This window comes from Oncorhynchus gorbuscha, unplaced genomic scaffold (genome assembly GCF_021184085.1).
Source record: "Oncorhynchus gorbuscha isolate QuinsamMale2020 ecotype Even-year unplaced genomic scaffold, OgorEven_v1.0 Un_scaffold_592, whole genome shotgun sequence".
Lineage (NCBI taxonomy): Eukaryota > Metazoa > Chordata > Actinopteri > Salmoniformes > Salmonidae > Oncorhynchus > Oncorhynchus gorbuscha.
In genome coordinates, this window is record NW_025745428.1 from 353,597 (window position 1) to 376,019 (window position 22,423).

The 22,423-nt window shown below is 53.0% G+C and overlaps 1 protein-coding gene across 1 annotated transcript in view; it reads right to left on the minus strand.

Moving 5' to 3' along the window:
* Positions 1-3,319: 3,319 nt before the first annotated feature.
* The window catches only part of LOC124018968 (serine/threonine-protein phosphatase with EF-hands 1-like), a 39,440-nt gene continuing 20,336 nt past the window's right edge, over positions 3,320-22,423 (minus strand). Inside the window, exons 8-16 of the mRNA XM_046334299.1 lie at positions 10,195-10,263; positions 8,499-8,927; positions 8,351-8,422; positions 7,961-8,146; positions 7,392-7,534; positions 5,072-5,178; positions 4,326-4,489; positions 4,144-4,228; positions 3,320-4,007 (exon numbers count right to left, since the gene is read on the minus strand). Of these exons, the coding sequence (XP_046190255.1) occupies positions 3,808-4,007; positions 4,144-4,228; positions 4,326-4,489; positions 5,072-5,178; positions 7,392-7,534; positions 7,961-8,146; positions 8,351-8,422; positions 8,499-8,927; positions 10,195-10,263 (1,455 nt within the window). The 3' untranslated portion in view covers positions 3,320-3,807. The remainder of the gene's footprint in view (positions 4,008-4,143; positions 4,229-4,325; positions 4,490-5,071; positions 5,179-7,391; positions 7,535-7,960; positions 8,147-8,350; positions 8,423-8,498; positions 8,928-10,194; positions 10,264-22,423) is intronic.

Here is a 22,423-nt window from a genome sequence, read left to right on the forward strand (position 1 = left end):
TCTCCCTTCCTCTCTACTCTTCTCTCTCTTTCCCTTCCTCTCCCTCGCTCTACTCTTCTCTCTCTCCCTTCCTCTTGTCTCTCTCTCTCCCTTCCTCTCCCTCTCTCTACTCTTCTCTCTCTTTCCCTTCCTCTCCTCGCTTTACTCTTCTCTCTCTTTCCCTTCCTCTCCCTCTCTCTACTCTTCTCTCGCTCTCCGTTCCTCTCCCTCGCTCTACTCCTCTCTCTTTACTCTTTCTCTCTTTCCCTTCCTCTCCTCGCTCTACTCCTCTCTCTTTCCCTTCCTCTCCCTCTCTCTACTCCTCTCTCTTTACTCTTGTCTCTCTCCTTTCCTCTCGTCTCTCTCTCTCCCTTCCTCTCCTCTCTCTACTCTTCTCTCGCTCTCCCTTCCTCTCCCTCGCTCTACTCCTCTCTCTTTACTCTTCTCTCTCTTTCCCTTCCTCTCCCTCACTCTACTCCTCTCTCTTTCCCTTCCTCTCCCTCACTCTACTCCTCTCTCTTTACTCTTCTCTCTCTTTCCCTTCCTCTCCCTCTCTCTACTCCCTCTCTTTACTCTTCTCTCCCATCCTCCCTCTCTTTCTCCGTATCTGTGATTCTCTGGCACCGTGTAGTTCTGAGTGTGCGTGTTTGCATGCATGTGTTGTCCTGTGTGTGTGTTGTCCTGTTTGTGTGTGTGATCCTGAACACCAGACCTGTGGAATGCCTCCGACCCTCCTGAGAGAGGCTGGTCCTGCCATTTGGCCTCCCTCCCTGTCAGTCAGAAGTACGAGGTGTGTTTAACAGTGCTCACACATTGCTTTATAATTATGGGGCTTCCAATACACACCCACCTCTACATGCATGCACAAACATGTGCATAAACACACCCACCTCTACATGCATGCACAAACATGTGCATAAACACACCCACCTCTACATGCATGCACAAACATGTGCATAAACACACCCACCTCTACATGCATGCACAAACATGTGCATAAACACACCCACCTCTACATGCATGCACAAACATGTGCATAAACACACCCACCTCTACATGCATGCACAAACATGTGCATAAACACACCCACCTCTACATGCATGCACAAACATGTGCATAAACACACCCACCTCTACATGCATGCACAAACATGTGCATAAACACACACACCTCTACATGCATGCACAAACATGTGCATAAACACACCCACCTCTACATGCATGCACAAACATGTGCATAAACACACACACCGAATACAAATGTGAACCAACCGAGTAAGGAAACAGCCAGTAAAGAGCATTTAAAGCGACACATCACATTATACAACATAACAGCAACCTTACCGGTTCACTAGTTGATATAGAATAAGGAAGTCGGAGACAAGGCAGCCTCGTCTGAGATAGAACAGCCAATAGGAGCAGGAGTCTATCTCCTTGTTCTGTAGTGAGACAGCTTGATGTACAGTACACCCTCTTGGACAGGACACTAGTCCATCTCCTGTTTCTGTAGTGAGACAGCTTGATGCACAGTACACCCCCTGGACAGGACACTAGTCTATCTCCTGTTTCTGTAGTGAGACAGCTTGATGCACAGTACACCCCCTGGACAGGACACTAGTCTATCTCCTGTTTCTGTAGTGAGACAGCTTGATGTACAGTACACCCTCTTGGACAGGACACTAGTCCATCTCCTGTTTCTGTAGTGAGACAGCTTGATGCACAGTACACCCCCTGGACAGGACACTAGTCTATCTCCTGTTTCTGTAGTGAGACAGCTTGATGCACAGTACACCCCCTGGACAGGACACTAGTCTATCTCCTGTTTCTGTAGTGAGACAGTTTGATGTACAGTACACCCCCTGGACAGGACACTAGTCTATCTCCTGTTTCTGTAGTGAGACAGCTGGATGTTCAATACACCCCCCCTAATGAATTATAACCAGATTCTGTTCATGCTTTTGTTGACATGATATGCCAGGATCGGCCATCAACTGTTTTTATTGAGAAATGGCAATATACTTCCATGTCAGCATCATGGACTGTCAGCGCTGGTGGACATTCCTGCAGTCAGCATGCCAATTACACACTCCCTCGAAACTTGTGACATCTGTGTTGTGTGACAAAACTGCACATCTTAAAGTGGCCTTTTATTGCCCCCCAAAGCACAAGGTGCACCTGTGTAATGATCATGCTGTTTAATCAGCTTCTTGATATGCCACACCTGTCAGGTGGATGGATTATCTTGGCAAAGGAGAAATGCTCACTAACAGGGTTATAAACAAATGTGTAAACAAAAATTTGTGCACAAAATTTGAGAGGAATAAACTTGGAACATTTGTGGGATTGTTTATTTCAGCGTCACGAAACATGGGATCAACACTTTACACCAGGAAGTAAATGAGTTAATGGACCAATAACAAAGACGTGGAAACCTCTCTGTCAATAACAGATCATTTACTTTACACACTGCCTTTTATGAGGTTGGAATAATACTGTCAAATTTACGATAAATTACGATAAATGACCTTTTAAGTGTAAGAAGTGTTTAAAAATACATTTCAGCCTGTTCTGGTGGGATGGTTTTGACCTGCCTGGTGACATCACCAGGAAGTAAATGAGTTAATGGACCAATAAGAAAGACGTTTGAAACCTCTCTGCCAATAACAGATCATTTTCAGTTTTTCAGACCACTCCCAGACTGTCATAGATCAATTCTTGCTTGAGAAATAGCTCTTTTTGACCATTTTAATAAAAAACAATCGCAGTAAGGAACTTACCCAGAAATGATTAAATATTGAGATTTAAAAAAAATTAAATGTCTGCATTGGACCTTTGACCCTGAAGAGAGGATGTAGCAGTCTGGTCTCTGTCTCAGACCTAGAAAAGATGGGGCAAAGTGCTGTTGGTCTGCAGAGCAGAGCTAGGACGTGCCGCGGGGAGCTCTTGTCTGAGTTGTCTGTAGAAACCTCACGTGTGTTGGTCGGTCTCCATATCAGTAGCTGGTGAGAGTAGTGTGTTCTCCTCTGAGACATGTTCTACACCACAGGGAGAAGGGTGACCACATCTCCTAGATCTACAATATTCCTGACTCATGCAACTGCATGTGCTACACTGAGTGTATGGTTGACCACAAGACTGTTTAAGCCTGCAGAGCTAAAGCCAAGGCGAGCATGGCTCCCCTCAAATCTGCTGCTGGATTTTGTAGTACTCTCAGCCTAGCTGCTGGTCTTTGTAGTTCTCTCAGCCTAGCCGCTGGTCTTTGTAGTTCTCTCAGCCTAGCCGCTGGTCTTTGTAGTTCTCTCAGCCTAGCCGCTGGTCTTTGTAGCCACTGGTCTTTGTATTTCTATCAACCTAGCCGCTGGTCTTTGTAGTTCTCTCAGCCTAGCCGCTGGTCTTTGTAGTTCTCTCAGCCTAGCCGCTGGTCTTTGTAGTTCTCTCAGCCTAGCCGCTGGTCTTTGTAGTTCTCTCAGCCTAGCCGCTGGTCTTTGTAGTTCTCTCAGCCTAGCCGCTGGTCTTTGTAGTTCTCTCAGCCTAGCCGCTGGTCTTTGTAGTTCTCTCAGCCTAGCCGCTGGTCTTTGTAGTTCTCTCAGCCTAGCCGCTGGTCTTTGTAGTTCTCTCAGCCTAGCCGCTGGTCTTTGTAGTTCTCTCAGCCTAGCCGCTGGTCTTTGTAGTTCTCTCAGCCTAGCCGCTGGTCTTTGTAGTTCTATCAACCTAGCAGCTGATCTTTGTAGTTCTCTCAGCCCTGCTGCCAGTGTTGGCTCACTGAGCTAAAGCCAAGTCATTGCCCGGCTAGCTAATGTGAGTCTTCAGCACAACAACAAGGTTTCTCTCAGCCCTGCTGTTGGTCCTTAACATCCAGTTTGTGCACCACCCTGAAGGCCTCTAGGAACTCGTTGAAGTCGATGCTACCATCCTTGTTGAAGTCTATACTCTTAGCCAGTTCATCTATGGCCCGGTCATCCACCTCCACACCTAGGTGAGCACTAAACAGATGCCAGGTCTGACGAAACTCCTCAATGGATATCTGACCTGGATGGGGAGAGACAGTGAGAGAAACTAAGGAATACTAAAAACCTTTTCTGTCTAACAAGCTAATGGTTAATGTAGCATGATGTGAACTAGCAGGCGTATGAGCTGTAATAGTCATCATCAGAGTAACGTGTACCAGAGTGGTCTTTGTCCATGATGTTGAAGATAATCTCAAGGTCTGTTCGATACCTGTAAAGAGTTTTAGCCAAGTTTGGAGTGACCTGAACAAAACACAGAGAGATTTTGTGAAAGGAGCAGCTTTATTGATTGCCAAATGAAATCAATCAATGTATCGATCAGTCTCTTCCTGGTTCTGACCTGGGGTATGGGTTGTTCCGGGCCCATGTCCTCGAAGCAGGACTGGTAGTCGATGCTGCCATCTGGTGCCAGCCGTGCCAGGCGCGGGCGCAGAGTCCTCCAGGGCAGGTCCAGTCTCACAACTGACTCCACCACCAGGGCCCACTCACTGACAGAGATACAGCCTGGAACAGACAGTCTAACTCACTGACAGAGATACAGCCTGGAACAGACAGTCTAACTCACTGACAGAGATACAGCCTGGAACAGACAGTCTAACTCACTGACAGAGATACAGCCTGGAACAGACAGTCTAACTCACTGACAGAGATACAGCCTGGAACAGACAGTCTAACTCACTGACAGAGATACAGCCTGGGACAGACAGTCTAACTCACTGACAGAGATACAGCCTGGAACAGACAGTCTAACTCACTGACAGAGATACAGCCTGGAACAGACAGTCTAACTCACTGACAGAGGAACAGCCTGGAACAGACAGACTAACTCACTGACAGAGGAACAGCCTGGAACAGACAGTCTAACTCACTGACAGAGGAACAGCCTGGAACAGACAGACTAACTCACTGACAGAGATACAGCCTGGAACAGACCCAGCACAGAGTCATACACAATGATGGGCGCGTTCCAGGTGATCTTTATGGCAGGTGGCAACACATCTCAGAACATGACTCTGTCATAGGAGTTTGGGGTGTTCTTTAACAGCTGGCAGGCAGTGTGTGGGTGTTATTGCCAAAATATCTTACCACTGTTACTTGTGTCATACTGCTGAAAGGCAGCCATGAGTTCTGAGCGGTGGGAAAACAGCTTCTCCTGTACAGCCCTTACAGCCGAACCCTCTGCCACATTCACCCTGCGGACGGACGGACACACACGATAATCAACTCATTGTCACGCTCTGTATGTAGAGACCAGTAGGAACCGTGATCCCCCAGCCCCTACCTCCACCTCCACCCCCTACCTCCACCTCCACCCTCTACCTCCACCTTCTACCTCCACCTCCAGCCCCTACCTCCACCTCCACCCCAGCCCCTACCTCCATCTCCACCCCAGCCCCTACCTCCACCCTCTACCTCCACCTCCACCTCCACCCCAGCCCCTACCTCCACCCCAGCCCCTACCTCCTACCTCCACCCCAGCCCCTACCTCCACCTCCACCCCAGCCCCTACCTCCACCCCAGCCCCTACCTCCACCCCAGCCCCTACCTCCACCCCAGCCCCTACCTCCACCCCAGCCCCTACCTCCACCTCAGCCCCTACCTCCACCTCAGCCCCTACCTCCACCTCCACCTCCACCCCAGCCCCTACCTCCACCCCAGCCCCTACCTCCACCTCCACCCCAGCCCCTACCTCCACCTCCACCCCAGCCCCTACCTCCACCTCCACCCCAGCCCCTACCTCCACCTCCACCCCAGCCCCTACCTCCACCTCCACCCCAGCCCCTACTTCCACCTCCACCCCAGCCCCTACTTCCACCTCCACCCCAGCCCCTACTTCCACCTCCACCCCAGCCCCTACCTCCACCTTAGCCCCTACCTCCACCTTAGCCCCTACCTCCACCTCCACCCCACCCCCTACCTCTACCTCCACCACAGCCCCTACCTCCACCACCTCCACCCTAGCCCCTACCTCCACCTCCAGCCCCTACCCCCACCTCCAGCCCCTACCCCCTACCTCCACCCCAGCCCCTACCTCCACCTCCACCCCTACCTCCACCTCCAGCCCCTACCCCCACCTCCCACCTCCTACCCAGCCCCTACCTCCACCTCCATCCCAGGCCCTACCTCCACCCCTACCTCCACCTCCACCCCAGCCCCTACCTCCACCCCAGCCCCTACCTCCACCCCAGCCCCTACCTCCACCCCAGCCCCTACCTCCACCCCAGCCCCTACCTCCACCCCAGCCCCTACCTCAACCTCAACCTCCACCCCAGCCCCTACCTCAACCTCCACCCCAGCCCCTACCTCCACCCCAGCCCCTACCTCCACCTCCACCCCAGCACCTACCTCCACCTCCACCCCAGCCCCTACCTCCACCTCCACCCCCACCTCCACCTCAGCCTCTACCTCCACCCCAGCCCCTACCTCCACCTCCACCCCAGTCCTTACCTCCACCCCAGCCCCTACCTCCACCTCCACCCCAGCCCCTACCTCCACCTCCAGCCCCTACCTCCACCTCCACCCCAGCCTCTACCTCCACCTCCACCTCCAACCCAGCCTCTACCTCTACCTCCACCCCAGCCCCTACCTCCACCTCCACCTCCACCCCAGTCCCTACCTCCACCTCCACCTCCACCCCAGTCCCTACCTCCACCCCAGCCCCTACCTCCACCCCAGCCCCTACCTCCACCTCCACCCCAGCCCCTACCTCCACCCCAGCCCCTACCTCCACCCCCACCTCCAGCCCCTACCTCCACCTCCACCCCAGTCCCTACCTCCACCTCCACCCCAGCCCCTACCTCCACCTCCACCCCAGCCCCTACCTCCACCTCCACCCCAGCCCCTACCTCCACCTCCACCCCAGCCCCTACCTCCACCTCCACCCCAGCCCCTACCTCCACCCCCACCCCAGCCCCTACCTCCACCCCCCACCCCAGCCCCTACCTCCAACCCAGCCCCTACCTCCACCTCCACCCCAGCCCCTACCTCCACCCCCACCTCCACCCCAGCCCCTACCTCCACCTCCACCCCAGCCCCTACCTCCACCCCCACCTCCACCCCAGCCCCTACCTCCACCCCCTACCTCCACCCCAGCCCCTACCTCCACCTCCACCCCAGCCCCTACCTCCACCTCCACCCCAGCCCCTACCTCCACTTCCACCCCAGCCCCTACCTCCACCTCCACCCCAGCCCCTACCTCCACCTCCACCCCAGCCCCTACCTCCACCTCCACCCCAGCCCCTACCTCCACCTCCAACCCAGCCCCTACCTCCACCTCCACCCCAGCCCCTACCTCCACCTCCACCCCAGCCTCTACCTCCAACCCAGCCTCTACCTCCACCTCCACCCCAGCCCCTACCTCCACCTCCACCCCAGCCCCTACCTCCACCTCCACCCCAGCCCCTACCTCTGAGTCAGGGTGAGTTTCCTGGTATTCCTGCTGACCTGGTACTGGAAGAAGCGAGGGACCAGCTCTCTGCCCAGTTTAATGTAGGCTCCACGGTTACTACCTTCCTCATAGTAGTTAGACGCAGAGAAAATGGTGATCACCTGAAACTTAGATCGTATAGAGTCAGGTGGTCTACTAGCCATGGGGGAGGGGGGGAGGGGGACCCAGACACAGACACATTAACTATCATATATCTTATAGAGCTAGTCATGTTGTCTGCTAGCCATCATATATCTTATAGAGCTAGTCCTGTTGTCTGCTAGCCATCATATATCTTATACAGCTAGTCATGTTGTCTGCTAGCCATCATATATCTTATAGAGCTAGTCCTGTTGTCTGCTAGCCATCATATATCTTATAGAGCTAGTCATGTTGTCTGCTAGCCATCATATATCTTATAGAGCTAGTCCTGTTGTCTGCTAGCCATCATATATCTTATAGAGCTAGTCATGTTGTCTGCTAGCCATCATATATCTTATAGAGCTCGTCCTGTTCACTGGAGATTAGAAGCAGGCCTAACAGATCACCTGTCCGTCGTGGCAGAGTTCGTAGCCCTCCTGTTTACACTCATGTGATCTGATCAGCAGAGTCATGCCGTGTCTCTCCAGCAGGCGTCTGGTCACGTCTGGCCCGAAGTAACTGCCTCCTCCCCTGAAGGTGTTGGGACTGCAGCCTGGCTGGCTCTTCGGGTCGCTCCACAGCAAATCTACTACCTTCAACACGACACACAGTCAGAATGGTCACTACTACCGAATGCAGGATAACTTCCTGTTGGACAATGTTTCAACTATATATCAACTTTACTAGGAAGAGAAAAGAGCAGGAAGCCAAATTCTGCAAGTCTATTTTGTAATCTTCTTGATCCACCGAACCACCACGGTTTGGCCTCCAGCCTGTAGGTGGCGCTCTGCTCTCACCTGTTTCCACTCCAACTCCTCCCTGGGTGGCTGACGGACGGGGAGGGCGGTGAAGGAGTCCAGGAAGGGCACCTAACAATAATAAAATATTATTAATACTGTTATTATTATTGGTTGTTATTATTATTATCATCATTAGGAAGAACACCTGGAGGTTGTCGGTGGGGCTCAGCATGCTGGGAGAAAGGCAGCGGCACAGAGTGAGGCGGGACGACCCCCGGGGGGAGCACAGTGAGGATGAGGAGGAAGAGGAGGAGCTGCCCTGTCTGGTGAGGTGACGTCTCTTCTTGGGGGTGTTGCCATGGTCCTGGCCCCTGCTCCTACACCTGGGGCTCTCTGGCTGGCCCCTGCTCCTACACCTGGGGCTCTCTGGCTGGCCCCTGCTCCTACACCGGGAGTTCTCTGTCTGGCCCCTGCTCCTACACCGGGGGCTCTCTGGCTGGCCCCTGCTCCTACACCGGGGGCTCTCAGTCTGGCCCCTGCTCCTACACCGGGGGCTCTCTGGCTGGCCCCTGCTCCTACACCGGGGGCTCTCAGTCTGGCCCCTGCTCCTACACCGGGGGCACTCTGTCTGGCCCTGAGTAGAGAATCTTTATTATCCTTGAGGGTAAACTTTACAGCTGATAATAAAATAAAATACACATTTACAAAATAAAACAATAACACAATGTAATACTGAACATCCTACTGTATCAGGACCTGACCTGACTACTGCTCCTAGTCATCCTACTGTATCAGGACCTGACCTGTCTACTGCTCCTAGTCATCCTACTGTATCAGGACCTGACCTGACTACTGCTCCTAGTCATCCTACTGTATCAGGACCTGACCTGTCTACTGCTCCTAGTCATCCTACTGTATCAGGACCTGACCTGTCTACTGCTCCTAGTCACCTCCATCCTACTGTATCAGGACCTGACCTGTCTACTGCTCCTAGTCATCCTACTGTATCAGGACCTGACCTGACTACTGCTCCTAGTCATCCTACTGTATCAGGACCTGACCTGTCTACTGCTCCTAGTCACCCTACTGTATCAGGACCTGACCTGTCTACTGCTCCTAGTCATCCTACTGTATCAGGACCTGACCTGACTACTGCTCCTAGTCATCCTACTGTATCAGGACCTGACCTGTCTACTGCTCCTAGTCACCCTACTGTATCAGGACCTGACCTGACTACTGCTCCTAGTCATCCTACTGTATCAGGACCTGACCTGTCTACTGCTCCAAGTCACCTCCATCCTACTGTATCAGGACCTGACCTGACTACTGCTCCTAGTCATCCTACTGTATCAGGACCTGACCTGACTACTGCTCCTAGTCACCTCCATCCTACTGTATCAGGACCTGACCTGTCTACTGCTCCTAGTCATCCTACTGTATCAGGACCTGACCTGTCTACTGCTCCAAGTCACCTCCATCCTACTGTATCAGGACCTGACCTGACTACTGCTCCTAGTCATCCTACTGTATCAGGACCTGACCTGACTACTGCTCCTAGTCACCTCCATCCTACTGTATCAGGACCTGACCTGTCTACTGCTCCTAGTCACCTCCATCCTACTGTATCAGGACCTGACCTGACTACTGCTCCTAGTCACCTCCATCCTACTGTATCAGGACCTGACCTGACTACTGCTCCTAGTCATCCTACTGTATCAGGACCTGACCTGTCTACTGCTCCTAGTCATCCTACTGTATCAGGAACTGACCTGTCTACTGCTCCTAGTCACCTCCATCCTACTGTATCAGGACCTGACCTGACTACTGCTCCTAGTCATCCTACTGTATCAGGACCTGACCTGTCTACTGCTCCTAGTCATCCTACTGTATCAGGAACTGACCTGACTACTGCTCCTAGTCACCTCCAGATGGTTCAGACTCCTCCTAGGAAGCCTCAGGGCAGATTTCACCTGCCAATGAATAGACAGAGGAAAGAGAGTACCGTTATCTTCAATCCCCACTGACTGAATGTCGGTCTGCGAGCCCGAAGCTAGTACGTTTGAGACCGGGTCAGTAGAAAAATGTGTCCAACTAGCCCTGTTGTTAAGGATATTTTGTATTTTAAAAGATCTCATGGCACTTCTTTCGGACCCGAGCCAGTAAAAATTGTTGTCTACTAGCCCGGCTAGCCAGTGGCAACAGTCCTTCAGTTTCATCCCAGCCAGTGTGGATTGCAGTAGAGAACAGTAGGATGAATCTTTGTTGTTCCAAATGGCAGACTGTTTTGTTGACAGAAAACAAGGTCATATGATTCTCTCAATGGAACAACTACACATTCTGATATCTGGACCATTTCCTCATAGGGTACTAACCAGGACCTACTACCCAGGACCTACCATACAGGACCTACAGAACAGGACCTACTACCCAGGACCTACCATACAGGACCTACAGAACAGGACCTACTACCCAGGACCTACCGTACAGGACCTACTACTCAGGACCTACCGTACAGGACCTACCGTACAGGACCTACAGAACAGGACCTACAGAACAGGACCTACTACCCAGGACCTACTGTACAGGACCTACTGTACAGGACCTACTACTCAGGACCTACCGTACAGGACCTACAGTACAGGACCTACTACTCAGGACCTACAGAACAGGACCTACTACCCAGGACCTACCGTACAGGACCTACAGTACAGGACCTACAGTACAGGACCTACTACCCAGGACCTCCTACCCAGGACCTCCTGTACAGGACCTACAGTACAGGACCTACAGAACAGGACCTACAGAACAGGACCTACCGTACAGGACCTACCGTACAGGACCTACTACTCAGGACCTACAGAACAGGACCTACTACTCAGGACCTACCGTACAGGACCTACAGAACAGGACCTACTACCCAGGACCTACCGTACAGGACCTACCGTACAGTACCTACTGTACAGGACCTACTGTACAGGACCTACTGTACAGGACCTACAGAACAGGACCTACTACCCAGGACCTACCGTACAGGACCTACAGTACAGGACCTACTACTCAGGACCTACCGTACAGGACCTACAGTACAGGACCTACTACTCAGGACCTACAGAACAGGACCTACTACCCAGGACCTACCGTACAGGACCTACAGTACAGGACCTACAGTACAGGACCTACAGTACAGGACCTACCGTACAGGACCTACTACCCAGGACCTACTACCCAGGACCTACAGTACAGGACCTACAGTACAGGACCTACTACCCAGGACCTACAGAACAGGACCTACTACCCAGGACCTACCGTACAGGACCTACCGTACAGGACCTACAGTACAGGACCTACAGTACAGGACCTACTACCCAGGCCCTCCTACCCAGGACCTACAGTACAGGACCTACTACCCAGGACCTCCTACCCAGGACCTCCTACCCAGGACCTACCGTACATGACCTACTACCCAGGACCTACAGTACAGGACCTACAGTACAGGACCTACTACCCAGGCCCTACTACCCAGGACCTACTGTACGGGACCTACAGTACAGGACCTACAGTACAGGACCTACAGTACAGGACCTACTACCCAGGACCTACAGTACAGGACCTACCGTACAGACCAACTACCCAGGACCTACAGTACAGGACCTACAGTACAGGACCTACTGTACAGGACCTACCGTAAAGACCAACTACCCAGGACCTACAGTACAGGACCTACTACCCAGGACCTACTACACAGGACCTACTGTACAGGACCTACAGTACAGGACTTACAGTACAGGACCTACCGTAAAGACCAACTACCCAGGACCTACAGTACAGGACCTACTACCCAGGACCTACTGTACAGGACCTACAGTACAGGACCTACAGTACAGGACCTACAGTACAGGACCTACAGTACAGGACCTACTACCCAGGACCTACTACCCAGGACCTACAGTACAGGACCTACTACCCAGGACCTACAGTACAGGACCTACAGTACAGGACCTACTACCCAGGACCTACAGTACAGGACCTACTACCCAGGACCTACAGTACAGGACCTACAGTACAGGACCTACAGTACAGGACCTACTACCCAGGACCTCCTACCCAGGACCTACAGTGCAGGACCTACAGTGCAGGACCTGCAGTACAGGACCTACAGTACAGGACCTACAGTACAGGACCTACTACCCAGGACCTACAGTACAGGACCTACCGTACAGGACCTCGTACCCAGGACCTACAGTACAGGACCTACCGTACAGGACCTACCGTACAGGACCTACCGTACAGGACCTCGTACCCAGGACCTACCGTACAGGACCTACCGTACAGGACCTACCGTACAGGACCTACCGTACAGGACCTACCGTACAGGACCTCCTACCCAGGACCTACCGTACAGGACCTACCGTACAGGACCTACCGTACAGGACCTACCGTACAGGACCTACCGTACAGGACCTACTACCCAGGACCTACTACCCAGGACCTACTACCCAGGACCTACAGTACAGGACCTACTACCCAGGACCTACAGTACAGGACCTACTACCCAGGACCTACAGTACAGGACCTACTACCCAGGACCTACTACCCAGGACCTACAGTACAGGACCTCCTACCCAGGACCTCCTACCCAGGACCTACAGTACAGGACCTACTACCCAGGACCTACAGTACAGGACCTACAGTACAGGACCTACTACCCAGGACCTACAGTACAGGACCTACCGTACAGGACCTCGTACCCAGGACCTACCGTACAGGACCTACCGTACAGGACCTACCGTACAGGACCTACCGTACAGGACCTACAGTACAGGGCCTACCGTACAGGACCTACCGTACAGGACCTACAGAACAAGACCTACTACCCAGGACCTACCGTACAGGACCTACAGTACAGGACCTACTACCCAGGACCTACAGTACAGGACCTACTACGCATGCCCTCCTACCCAGGACCTACAGTACAGGACCTAGAGTACAGGACCTACTACCCAGGACCTCCTACCCAGGACCTACAGTACAGGACCTACTACACAGGACCTACTACCCAGGACCTACAGTACAGGACCTACAGTACAGGACCTACAGTAGAGGACCTACAGTACAGGACCTACTACCCAGGACCTACAGTGCAGGACCTACAGTGCAGGACCTACTACCTAGGACCTACCGTACAGGACCTACAGAACAGGACCTACAGAACAGGACCTACCGTACAGGACCTACCGTACAGGACCTACTGTACAGGACCTACCGTACAGGACCTACCGTACAGGACCTACCGTACAGGACCTACAGTACAGGACCTACAGTACAGGACCTACTACCCAGGACCTACTACCCAGGACCTACTACCCAGGACCTACAGTACAGGACCTACTACCCAGGACCTACAGTACAGGACCTACAGTACAGGACCTACTACCCAGGACCTACAGTACAGGACCTACTACCCAGGACCTACTACCCAGGACCTACAGTACAGGACCTACAGTACAGGACCTCCTACCCAGGACCTCCTACCCAGGACCTACAGTACAGGACCTACTACCCAGGACCTACAGTACAGGACCTACAGTACAGTACCTACAGTACAGGACCTACTACCCAGGACCTACAGTACAGGATCTACCGTACAGGACCTCGTACCCAGGACCTACCGTACAGGACCTACCGTACAGGACCTACCGTACAGGACCTACAGTACAGGACCTACAGTACAGGACCTACCGTACAGGACCTACCGTACAGGACCTACCGTACAGGACCTACAGAACAAGACCTACTACCCAGGACCTACCGTACAGGACCTACAGTACAGGACCTACTACCCAGGACCTCCTACGCAGGACCTACAGTACAGGACCTACTACGCAGGCCCTCCTACCCAGGACCTACAGTACAGGACCTAGAGTACAGGACCTATTACCCAGGACCTCCTACCCAGGACCTACAGTACAGGACCTAGTACCCAGGACCTCCTACCCAGGACCTACAGTACAGGACCTACTACACAGGACCTACTACCCAGGACCTACAGTACAGGACCTACAGTACAGGACCTACAGTAGAGGACCTACAGTACAGGACCTACTACCCAGGACCTACAGTGCAGGACCTACAGTGCAGGACCTACTACCTAGGACCTACCGTACAGGACCTACAGAACAGGACCTACAGAACAGGACCTACTACCCAGGACCTACAGTACAGGACCTAGAGTACAGGACCTACTACCCAGGACCTCCTACCCAGGACCTACCGTACATGACCTACTACCCAGGACCTACCGTACAGGACCTACCGTACAGGACCTACCGTACAGGACCTACAGAACAGGACCTACAGAACAGGACCTACTACCCAGGACCTACTACCCAGGACCTACAGTACAGGACCTACCGTACAGGACCTACAGTACAGGATCTACTACCCAGGCCCACCTACCCAGGACCTACAGTACAGGACCTAGAGTACAGGACCTACTACCCAGGACCTCCTACCCAGGACCTACAGTACAGGACCTAGTACCCAGGACCTCCTACCCAGGACCTACAGTACAGGACCTACTACACAGGACCTACTACCCAGGACCTACAGTACAGGACCTACAGTACAGGACCTACAGTACAGGACCTACAGTACAGGACCTACTACCCAGGACCTACAGTGCAGGACCTACAGTACAGGACCTACTACCCAGGACCTACAGTGCAGGACCTACAGTACAGGACCTACTACCCAGGACCTACCGTACAGGACCTACAGAACAGGACCTACAGAACAGGACCTACCGTACAGGACCTACTACACAGGACCTACTACACAGGACCTACTGTACAGGACCTACCGTACAGGACCTCCCGTACAGGACCTACCATACAGGACCTACCATACAGGACCTACAGTACAGGACCTACTACCCAGGACCTACAGTATAGGACCTACTACCCAGGACCTACAGTACAGGACCTAGAGTACAGGACCTACTACCCAGGACCTCCTACCCAGGACCTACCGTACATGACCTACTACCCAGGACCTACCGTACAGGACCTACCGTACAGGACCTACCGTACAGGACCTACAGAACAGGACCTACTACCCAGGACCTACTACCCAGGACCTACAGTACAGGACCTACCGTACAGGACCTACCGTACAGGACCTACCGTACAGGACCTACCGTACAGGACCTACCGTACAGGACCTCCCGTACAGGACCTACCATACAGGACCTACCATACAGGACCTACAGTACAGGACCTACTACCCAGGACCTACAGTATAGGACCTACTACCCAGGACCTACAGTACAGGACCTAGAGTACAGGACCTAGAGTACAGGACCTCCTACCCAGGACCTACCGTACATGACCTACTACCCAGGACCTACCGTACAGGACCTACCGTACAGGACCTACCGTACAGGACCTACCGTACAGGACCTACCGTACAGGACCTACAGAACAGGACCTACTACCCAGGACCTACTACCCAGGACCTACAGTACAGGACCTACCGTACAGGACCTACCGTAAAGGAACTACTACCCAGGACCTACCGTACAGGACCTACCGTACAGGACCTCCCGTACAGGACCTACCGTACAGGACCTACCGTACAGGACCTACCGTACAGGACCTACCGTACAGGACCTACAGTACAGGACCTACTACCCAGGACCTACAGTACAGGACCTACAGTACAGGACCTACTACCCAGGACCTACAGAACAAGACCTACTACCCAGGACCTACCGTACAGGACCTACAGTACAGGACCTACCGTACAGGATCTACAGTACAGGACCTACTACCCAGGCCCACCTACCCAGGACCTACAGTACAGGACCTACAGTACAGGACCTACTACCCAGGACCTCCTACCCAGGAAATACAGTACAGGACCTAGTACCCAGGACCTCCTACCCAGGACCTACAGTACAGGACCTACTACACAGGACCTACTACCCAGGACCTACAGTACAGGACCTACAGTACAGGACCTACAGTACAGGACCTACTACCCAGGACCTACTACCCAGGACCTACAGTGCAGGACCTACAGTACAGGACCTACTACCCAGGACCTACCGTACAGGACCTACAGAACAGGACCTACAGAACAGGACCTAGAGTACAGGACCTACTACCCAGGACCTCCTACCCAGGATCTACCGTACATGACCTACTACCCAGGACCTACAGTACAGGACCTACTACCCAGGACCTACAGTATAGGACCTACTACCCAGGACCTCCTACCCAGGACCTACCGTACATGACCTACTACCCAGGACCTACCGTACAGGACCTACCGTACAGGACCTACAGAACAGGACCTACTACCCAGGACCTACTACCCAGGACCTACAGTACAGGACCTACCGTACAGGACCTACCGTACAGGACCTACCGTACAGGACCTACCGCACAGGACCTACCGTACAGGACCTACCGTACAGGACCTACCGTACAGGACCTACAGTACAGGACCTACAGTACAGGACCTACTACCCAGGACCTACAGTACAGGACCTACAGAACAGGACCTACTACCCAGGACCTACAGAACAAGACCTACTACCCAGGACCTACCGTACAGGACCTACAGTACAGGACCTACAGTACAGGACCTACCGTACAGGACCTACAGTACAGGACCTACCGTACAGGACCTACTACCCAGGCCCACCTACCCAGGACCTACAGTACAGGACCTAGAGTACAGGACCTACTACCCAGGACCTACAGTACAGGACCTACAGTACAGGACCTACAGTATAGGACCTACAGTACAGGACCTACAGTATAGGACCTACTACCCAGGACCTACAGTACAGGACCTACAGTATAGGACCTACTACCCAGGACCTACAGTACAGGACCTACTACCCAGGACCTACAGTACATGACCTACTGTACAGGACCTACAGTACAGGACCTACTGTACAGGACCTACAGTACAGGACCTACTACCCAGGCCCTACTACCCAGGGCCTACAGTACAGGACCTACAGTACAGGACCTACTACCCAGGACCTACTACCCAGGACCTACTACCCAGGACCTACTACCCAGGACCTACAGTACAGGACCTACCGTACAGACCAACTACCCAGGACCTACAGTACAGGACCTACAGTACAGGAGCTACTACCCAGGACCTACTACCCAGGACCTACTGTACAGGACCTACAGTACAGGACCTACCGTAAAGACCAACTACCCAGGACCTACAGTACAGGACCTACTACCCAGGACCTACTACCCAGGACCTACTGTACAGGACCTACAGTACAGGACCTACAGTACAGGACCTACAGTACAGGACCTACTACCCAGGACCTACTACCCAGGACCTACTACCCAGGACCTACAGTACAGGACCTACAGTACAGGACCTACTACCCAGGACCTACAGTACAGGACCTACTACCCAGGACCTACAGTACAGGACCTACAGTACAGGACCTACTACCCAGGACCTCCTACCCAGGACCTACAGTACAGGACCTACTACCCAGGACCTACAGTACAGGACCTACTACCCAGGACCTACAGTACAGGACCTACCGTACAGGACCTCCTACCCAGGACCTACAGTACAGGACCTACCGTACAGGACCTACAGTACAGGACCTACCGTACAGGACCTACAGAACAGGACCTACTACCCAGGACCTACCGTACAGGACCTACAGTACAGGACCTACTACCCAGGACCTCCTACCCAGGACCTACAGTACAGGACCTACTACCCAGGCCCTCCTACCCAGGACCTACAGTACAGGACCTAGAGTACAGGACCTACTACCCAGGACCTCCTACCCAGGACCTACAGTACAGGACCTAGTACCCAGGACCTCCTACCCAGGACCTACAGTACAGGACCTACTACACAGGACCTACTACCCAGGACCTACAGTACAGGACCTACAGTACAGGACCTACAGTATAGGACCTACAGTACAGGACCTACTACCACAGGACCTACTACCCAGGACCTACTACCCAGGACCTACAGTACAGGACATACCGTACAGGACCTACTACCCAGGACCTACAGTACAGGACCTACCGTACAGGATCTACCGTACAGGACCTACTACCCAGGACCTACAGTACAGGACCTACCGTACAGGATCTACCGTACAGGACCTACTACCCAGGACCTACAGTACAGGACCTACAGTACAGGACCTACTACCCAGGACCTACTACCCAGGACCTACTACCCAGGACCTCCTACCCAGGACCTACAGTACAGGACCTACAGTACAGGACCTACTACCCAGGACCTCCTACCCAGGACCTACAGTACAGGACCTACTACCCAGGACCTACAGTACAGGACCTACAGTACAGGACCTACAGTACAGGACCTACAGTACAGGACCTACTACCCAGGACTACAGTACAGGACCTACTACCCAGGACCTACCGTACAGGACCTACCGTACAGGACCTACAGTACAGGACCTACCGTACAGGACCTACAGTACAGGACCTACCGTACAGGACCTACAGTACAGGACCTACAGTACAGGACCTACTACCCAGGACCTACAGTACAGGACCTACTACCCAGGACCTACCGTACAGGACCTACTACCCAGGACCTACCGTACAGGACCTACAGTACAGGACCTACAGTACAGGACCTACTACCCAGGACCTACAGTACAGGACCTACTACCCAGGACCTACAGTACAGGACCTACTACCCAGGACCTACCGTACAGGACCTACTACCCAGGACCTACCGTACAGGACCTACAGTACAGGACCTACAGTACAGGACCTACCGTACAGGACCTACCGTACAGGACCTACTACTCAGGACCTACCGTACAGGACCTACAGTACAGGACCTACTACTCAGGACCTAACATACAGGACCTACAGTACAGGACCTACAGTACAGGACCTAACATACAGGACCTACTACTCAGGACCTACAGTACAGGACCTAACATACAGGACCTACTACTCAGGACCTACAGTACAGGACCTACCGTACAGGACCTACCGTACAGGACCTACAGTACAGGACCTACTACTCAGGACCTAACATACAGGACCTACTACTCAGGACCTACAGTACAGGACCTACAGTACAGGACCTAACATACAGGACCTACTACTCAGGACCTACAGTACAGGACCTAACATACAGGACCTACTACTCAGGACCTACAGTACAGGACCTACAGTACAGGACCTAACATACAGGACCTACTACTTAGGACCTACAGTACAGGACCTAACATACAGGACCTACTACTCAGGACCTACAGTACAGGACCTAACATACAGGACCTACTACTCAGGACCTACAGTACAAGACCTACAGTACAGGACCTAACATACAGGACCTACTACTCAGGACCTACAGTACAGGACCTACAGTACAGGACCTACAGTACAGGACCTACAGTACAGGACCTAACATACAGGACCTACTACCCAGGACCTACAGTATAGGACCTACTACTCAGGACCTACAGTATAGGACCTACTACTCAGGACCTACAGTATAGGACCTACTACTCAGGACCTACAGTACAGGACCTAGAGTACAGGACCTACTACCCAGGACCTTCTACCCAGGACCTACCGTACATGACCTACTACCCAGGACCTACCGTACAGGACCTACCGTACAGGACCTACAGAACAGGACCTACTACCCAGGACCTACTACCCAGGACCTACAGTACAGGACCTACCGTACAGGACCTACCGTACAGGACCTACCATACAGGACCTACCATACAGGACCTACTACCCAGGACCTACCGCACAGGACCTACCGTACAGGACCTACCGTACAGGACCTACAGTACAGGACCTACAGTACAGGACCTACTACCCAGGACCTACAGTACAGGACCTACAGAACAGGACCTACTACCCAGGACCTACAGAACAAGACCTACTACCCAGGACCTACCGTACAGGACCTACAGTACAGGACCTACAGTACAGGACCTACCGTACAGGACCTACAGTACAGGACCTACCGTACAGGACCTACTACCCAGGCCCACCTACCCAGGACCTACAGTACAGGACCTAGAGTACAGGACCTACTACCCAGGACCTACAGTACAGGACCTACAGTACAGGACCTACAGTATAGGACCTACTACCCAGGACCTACAGTACAGGACCTACTACCCAGGACCTACAGTATAGGACCTACTACCCAGGACCTACAGTACAGGACCTACTACCCAGGACCTACAGTACATGACCTACTACCCAGGACCTACAGTACAGGACCTACTGTACAGGACCTACTACCCAGGACCTACTGTACAGGACCTACAGTACAGGACCTACTACCCAGGCCCTACTACCCAGGACCTACAGTACAGGACCTACAGTACAGGACCTACAGTACAGGACCTACTACCCAGGACCTACTACCCAGGACCTACTACCCAGGACCTACAGTACAGGACCTACCGTACAGACCAACTACCCAGGACCTACAGTACAGGACCTACAGTACAGTAGCTACTACCCAGGACCTACTACCCAGGACCTACTGTACAGGACCTACAGTACAGGACCTACCGTAAAGACCAACTACCCAGGACCTACAGTACAGGACCTACTACCCAGGACCTACTACCCAGGACCTACTGTACAGGACCTACAGTACAGGACCTACCCAGGACCTACAGTACAGGACCTAGTACCCAGGACCTCCTACCCAGGACCTACAGTACAGGACCTACTACACAGGACCTACTACCCAGGACCTACAGTACAGGACCTACAGTACAGGACCTACAGTACAGGACCTACAGTACAGGACCTACTACCCAGGACCTACTACCCAGGACCTACAGTACAGGACCTACAGTACAGGACATACCGTACAGGACCTACTACCCAGGACCTACAGTACAGGACCTACCGTACAGGATCTACCGTACAGGACCTACTACCCAGGACCTACAGTACAGGACCTACCGTACAGGATCTACCGTACAGGACCTACTACCCAGGACCTACAGTACAGGACCTACAGTACAGGACCTACTACCCAGGACCTACTACCCAGGACCTACTACCCAGGACCTCCTACCCAGGACCTACAGTACAGGACCTACAGTACAGGACCTACTACCCAGGACCTCCTACCCAGGACCTACTACCCAGGACCTACAGTACAGGACCTACAGTACAGGACCTACAGTACAGGACCTACTACCCAGGACTACAGTACAGGACCTACTACCCAGGACCTACTACCCAGGACCTACCGTACAGGACCTACCGTACAGGACCTACCGTACAGGACCTACTACCCAGGACCTACCGTACAGGACCTACAGTACAGGACCTACCGTACAGGACCTACAGTACAGGACCTACAGTACAGGACCTACCGTACAGGACCTACAGTACAGGACCTACAGTACAGGACCTACTACCCAGGACCTACAGTACAGGACCTACTACCCAGGACCTACCGTACAGGACCTACCGTACAGGACCTACTACCCAGGACCTACCGTACAGGACCTACAGTACAGGACCTACAGTACAGGACCTACTACCCAGGACCTACAGTACAGGACCTACTACCCAGGACCTACAGTACAGGACCTACTACCCAGGACCTACCGTACAGGACCTACTACCCAGGACCTACCGTACAGGACCTACAGTACAGGACCTACAGTACAGGACCTACCGTACAGGACCTACCGTACAGGACCTACTACTCAGGACCTACCGTACAGGACCTACAGTACAGGACCTACTACTCAGGACCTAACATACAGGACCTACTACTCAGGACCTACAGTACAGGACCTACAGTACAGGACCTAACATACAGGACCTACTACTCAGGACCTACAGTACAGGACCTAACATACAGGACCTACTACTCAGGACCTACAGTACAGGACCTACAGTACAGGACCTACCGTACAGGACCTACCGTACAGGACCTACCGTACAGGACCTACTACTCAGGACCTAACATACAGGACCTACTACTCAGGACCTACAGTACAGGACCTACAGTACAGGACCTAACATACAGGACCTACTACTCAGGACCTACAGTACAGGACCTAACATACAGGACCTA